Genomic DNA, 5,603 nt, shown 5'->3' with positions numbered 1-5,603 from the left:
GGAGAGGCGCTGGACCCAGCCCAGGAGGAAGCTGGGAGTCGCCAAAGGCTCGTGAGCTAGGGATGACACAGGCAGAGCTCAGCTTCAGGAAGCTGAATCAGGCAGGGTGTGCAGGCCCGTGGGAGGGGACAGAGCCGGAAGCCAGGAGGCAGGAAAGGGGGCTGGCGGCTTGTATCGGGCAGGCAGGGGGAGCCCCAAATGCCCTCTTCCCCTCCACCCCCCACCCCCAGCCCCCAGAGCCGGAAAAGGCACTCAGACTCCCTCCCCCACCCTGATGCTCCACCTCCCACCCCCCCAAGGACCCCTGTTCTCCCAGAGGTGCCCCCTCCCTCCACTCCCCCTTGCCTCTCACACCCTCTGTGTATGCAGCTCCAGCGGGACACCCCGGGAAGGGCCAGCCGGGGGCACGGGGGGCTCCGGGGGCCCCGGGGGCTCCCTGGGCAGCCGCGGGAGACGCAGGAAGCTCTACTCGGCAGTCCCTGGACGCTCCTTCATGGCTGTGAAGTCCTACCAGGCCCAAGCCGAGGGGGAGATCTCCCTGAGCAAGGGCGAAAAGATCAAAGGTAAAGGGGCAGGGTGCAGCGGGGCTGTGGGCAAGGGTTGGCAGGTGAACTCACCCACCTCTCAGGGAGGGGCCGGCCCGTGACCAACAGTTGTCCAGCACCTGGAACGTCCAGGGCACGCTGGAGACCTCAGAGAGACCTAGGTTCCCCTTCCGCCTCGGAGGAGCAAACAGTGGAGCTCAGATGCTGCGCTGCCAGGAGGTGGGTCCAGGCAAAAGAGAGGAGATGAGCATCTCTGGGACATCGACCCCATGAGGGCCCATCTCGCTCACCGTCACCCTTGAAGGCGGGTGTCCGGAGCCCATTGTCCAGTCGAAGGGGCAGAGCCTTGCACGGGTGAAGCGACTTGCCTGAGGTCCCCAGTCCGAAACCACAGTTCTTCTCGCTCTCTTGTGCGGAGAGTGAGGGACATGCCACCTTGACTTCACCTCCTGCCTCTGCCAGGCGTCTTCATCTGAGACACGGGGTAGTGGTGCCCGCTCTCTCGGGCTCTGGTGAGATGGGCAGTAGGTGAAGCCAGTCCCTGCTGAGGGCTTTCTGAACAGAGGCTGCTGTCACGGGGCTTGCCTCTCTCCTGTTTCCCTGCCTTCCTCTGGAAAACCATGCCAGGATCCCCCGCGTGCGACTTCACAAGGCTGCCGATGTGTGTTCTTGGACAGAATGGTGCTTTGGAGACAGGAAGTACCCTGCCGTAGTTCATTCAAGGCGGGGGAGCAATTCTTTGGCCAACTCTAGGCTGGCAGATGAGCCGAGTTGCGTAGGGGTTGAGAACCAGGCTGTCTGGGTTCAAGTCCCCGCTCCTGCACTTCCTAGCAGGGCGGCCTCAGGCGAGCGACTTCTCCAAGGCTCAGTGTTCTCATCTGTACAATGGGACCTTTACGAGGATTAAAGGTGTCAGCTCTTAGAAAGCCCACAGAACAGTGATTCATACCTAATAAGGCCAGCTGTCATTATCATACGCAGCCCCCACTAGGGGCACTTAGAAGGGAGAGACCCTAGGCCCTGGGGGAAGCTGAGTCTGGGGGTGGAGGAGGGGGTGTCTTCCCACAGGAGACATGGTTTAAGTGGGCCTTGAAGAGCGTGCCAGGGTCAGAGTGTCAGTTGGGTTGTGTAGTTATGTCTGTCTTGTAGTCTGTCTCCCTGGGGCCTGAGTTTCTGAAGATGAGGCCGCGTGTCACCAGGAGCTGGGTCATCAGGGCCCAGGTTAATGACGCAGCACACAGAGGGCCTCGGTGCACATCTGCTGAGTGAACGGGTGAATGGATGAATGGCCAAATGCAGGAGCTAACTGTGGCAGCCAGGCAGGGGCAGTGCCTCTGGCAGAGGGGCAGCGTGCCAGGGGAGAGTGTGTATGTGTGCGTATGGCCGGGTAGGGGGTCAGTTCAGTCACTCAGTCGTGTCCGACTCTTTGCAGCCCCATGAACCACAGCACACCCGGCCTCCCTGTCCATCACCAACTCCCGGAGTTTACTCAAACTCATGTCCATTGAGTCAGTGATGCCATCCAACCATCTCATCCTCTGTCGTCCCCTTCTCCTCCCGCCTTCAATCTTTCCCAGCATCAGGGTCTTTTCCATTGAGTCAGTTCTTTGCATCAGATGGCCAAAGTATTGGAGTTTTAGCTTCAGCATCAGTCCTTCCAATGAACACTCAGGACTGATTTCCTTTAGGATGGACTGGTTGGATCTCCTTGTGGTCCAAGGGACTCTCAGGAGTGGGGGTCAGGTCTGTGCAAAAGAAGAAGGGGAAGCTGAGGTCAGAGGTGAGGGACCCTCCCACAGGCAGAGGGCCATGGGCTACATCTTCTATGTGTCTTTATGAGTGTCAAGCCCAGTCATCCGATGTGCTGCCCTGACTTCATATCCTTTCCTTTCCTTAAAAGTTCCCTGACTGCCTCAGAGCACACCCACATCCATGATGTCACTGGGCTTCTTCATAGCCCGATTAAGGTAGCAGACTCCCTCTGCTCTCAGGATCAAAGCCTAGGGCCTCAGCCTGGCCTGCAAGCCCCTCCTCTGTCCACTCTGCCCCCAACACAGCCTCATCTCAGGCTGCTCTTTGCTTCACTTGAAGGGTTCCAGGGACCTTATCCTCCTTATCCTTCCTCAAACGCCCCAAGTCTTTTTCCACCCTAAACTCTTTGCACATGCTGTTCCTTCTGCCCAGAAAGCCCCCTCTCTCTGCCTCCTGCACTCCCCGCATCCTTTAGGTCTCAGCCCGTATGTCACATCCTCTGAGATGCCTTCCTGATCCCCCCATGCCATCAGATTTGTTTATAGAGATTTTTTTTTGATGTGGACCAGTTTTAAAGTCTTTACTGCATTTGTTAGAATATTGCTTCTGTTTTATGGTTTATGTAGAATCTTAGCCTCTCGACCAGGGATCAAACCCACACCCCCTGCATTGGAAGGCGAAGTCTTAACCTCTAGGACCACCGAGGAAGTTCCCTCATCAGATTTATATACTCCTATCTGGTCTTTCTCCAAAAACCCTCTCCTTTCCCCGCTTAAGCCCTGACCTCAGTTTTCCAATCATGGGGTCACTTGTAAAGTTATGACTCCACTGGCTGCCAGTCTGGAAGCTCCGTGAGGACAGGAACCACGTGTGCTGTGTCTGACAGCTCTACTCACTTCCCTAGTGGCTCAGACAGCAAAGAATCTGCCTGCAATGCCAGAGGAGACCCAGGTTTCATCCCTGGGTTGGGAAGATCCCCTGGAGAAGGGCATGGCAACCCACTCCAGTATTCTTGCCTGGAGAATCCCATGGACAGAGGAGCCTGGTGGGCTATAGTCCACGGGGTCACAAAGAGTCGGACACGACTGAGCAACTAACACAACAGCTGTACTCGGGTCCTAGCCTGATGTCTGACTCATGACTGGCACAAAATACATATTTTTTTAGTGAACAAATGAATGATTCCCAGATCATCCAGCTGGGCAAGGCAAAGTCAGCCAAGAGCCCAGACCTCTTGACACACATCTGCTCTCTTCCATGACCTTGAGCATCTCCTGGCTGGAGTTTCCCCAGACCCTCTCAGAGGAGGTGATCAGTGCAGGGCAAAGCATCACATGACCCCAACCCCAACCCTAGCATGGCTCGAGCCACCCCTGGGCAAGAGGTTTTTCTACTTTAGCTTCAGCTTCATCTATAAAGTGAGAAATCAGTTGTTACCTACTGAGGTGTAAGGAGAGAGTGAATGAAGGATGTGAAGGGCCAAGTGGGAACAGAGCTGTGAAAGATGCTGGAGAGGTGGACGGCTGTGGGCTTGTCACTGTCGCTCTCGTCATGATCAGGAACAGCAGCAGCAAAGCACTGGAACAGAGAGGTAGCAAGACTGGAGTGTTCAAATCCAGGCTGCAAAGCCTGGGGCAAACAAGCCTGAATTTCTCCGAGCCTCTGTTTCTCCATCAGTAAAATGGAGCAAATGACCCCTCTTAGGGTCCTAGCCCCAGTGAGAGTTGGAGAAACATTAGCTGTCCCTACCGCCCATCACTGTAGGTCAATGTATGCTTGATGTCTAAGAGGTAGGGGTGGTAGGCAGGGGCCTCTGGTAACAAGCAGGGGAGAGGAGAGCCAACTCTAATCTCCCATCTAGAGCCAGGGGAAGCAAAGAGACAGAAGGAGGGATCTGGGAACAGATGACAAAAGGTTAAGTGGCAAGGAGACTGCAGGAGATGGCAGGGGTAGTGATGAGGTATAACGTGACCTAGGAGCCTACCGGGGTTTAGGGAAATTACGGAATAACTGAGTTGTGACTGGTTACCAGGGGAGATGAGAGCCAGTTGTGGACATGTCCCTAACTTGCAAGGACCACGTCATGGGACACAGCCCTTCTCCCCAGTGCCTCTGGGTGTCCCCGCTGTGTTCAGGAAGCTACTATGCAGGAGTGACTATCTCCCCCTTCCCCCTCATGGGGCCTCCCCGATGGCTAGCAGTAAAGAATCCGTCTGCAATGCAGAAGACAATGCAGATTCAATCCCTGGGTCCAGAAGATTCCCTGGAGGAGGAAATGGCAACCCACTCCAGTATTCTTGCCTGGGAAATCTCAAGGACAGAGGAGCCTGGCGGGCTACCATTCATGGGGCCGCAAATATTCGGATATGACTGAGCGACTGAGCACACACACACTTCCCCCTTGCCCCTTCATAAGGATGCCCTTGGGCCAGGTTCTGGGCAAGGTACTGAGAATTGTGGAAAGACTGTGCATCACGTGTTCGGAGCGGGCAGGGTAGGGGAGGTGTGGGCAGCATGGAAATGCAGAAATATTTCTATTCTATGTCCCCACTCCCCATCCAGTGCTTAGCATCGGGGAAGGAGGCTTCTGGGAAGGCCAGGTCAAAGGTCGCATCGGCTGGTTCCCCTCTGACTGCCTGGAAGAGGTGGCCAACCGCTCCCAGGAAGCAAAGCAAGGTAATGAGGAACCCCCAGGTGTCCCCAACTTACTCTAGATTCCCATGTCCCTTCCTTTCCCCCTCCTGGTGGGGGTGGGAGGTCGAAGGGAAGGCTTGGGCCAGGACACCCAAATCAGGGGGTGAACCCATGATTTCCAGAGTAGAAGGTCCAAGGTCATCCTCTGTCCCCCTGCAGAAAGCCGAAGTGACAAGGCAAAGAGACTCTTCCGGCATTATACCGTGGGCTCCTACGACAGCTTTGATGCCCCAAGGTAAATGTCCTTACACCCTCGGGCAACCCCGCCACCCCAAATCCCTCCCACTCCACCTTCTAAATATTTCCTCCACCTTCTAAATATTTCTGTCACCTCGAAGCCCCCTCTCTTGTCTGCTCCCTCTAGCGTTTGATCCGGGGTGGAGGGAGGGAGGGTTAGCTTCAGACCACAGAGCCCAACCCCAAATTGTCCTTGGCAGCCACTGAGACTGCCCAGCTCTGGGGTAGCCAGAGACCAATGAGGTGGACTGGGGCAAGGTGGGGATGCCCGGGGGGCTGGGGAGCTCACCTGTATGGTGGCTGGAGGCTCCTGTCTCCTTCACGTGCCGCATCTCTGTGCAGTCCTGTGCAGCGGAAGTGTGTGCATCCCATGCT

The 5,603-nt window shown here is 56.0% G+C and overlaps 1 protein-coding gene across 1 annotated transcript in view; it reads left to right on the top strand.

Annotated features, from left to right (window-relative positions):
• SHANK1 (SH3 and multiple ankyrin repeat domains 1) overlaps nt 1–5,603 on the top strand; it is a 46,586-nt gene that overhangs the window by 14,432 nt on the left and 26,551 nt on the right. Inside the window, 3 exon segments of the mRNA XM_010849732.1 lie at nt 370–563; nt 4,860–4,973; nt 5,151–5,226. Of these exon segments, the coding sequence (XP_010848034.1) occupies nt 370–563; nt 4,860–4,973; nt 5,151–5,226 (384 nt within the window).

The sequence above is a fragment of the Bison bison genome, unplaced genomic scaffold, assembly GCF_000754665.1.
Source record: "Bison bison bison isolate TAMUID 2011002044 unplaced genomic scaffold, Bison_UMD1.0 scf7180017864285, whole genome shotgun sequence".
In the NCBI taxonomy this organism is placed as follows: Eukaryota; Metazoa; Chordata; class Mammalia; order Artiodactyla; family Bovidae; genus Bison; species Bison bison.
This window is presented reverse-complemented; position numbering and strand designations above follow the sequence as displayed.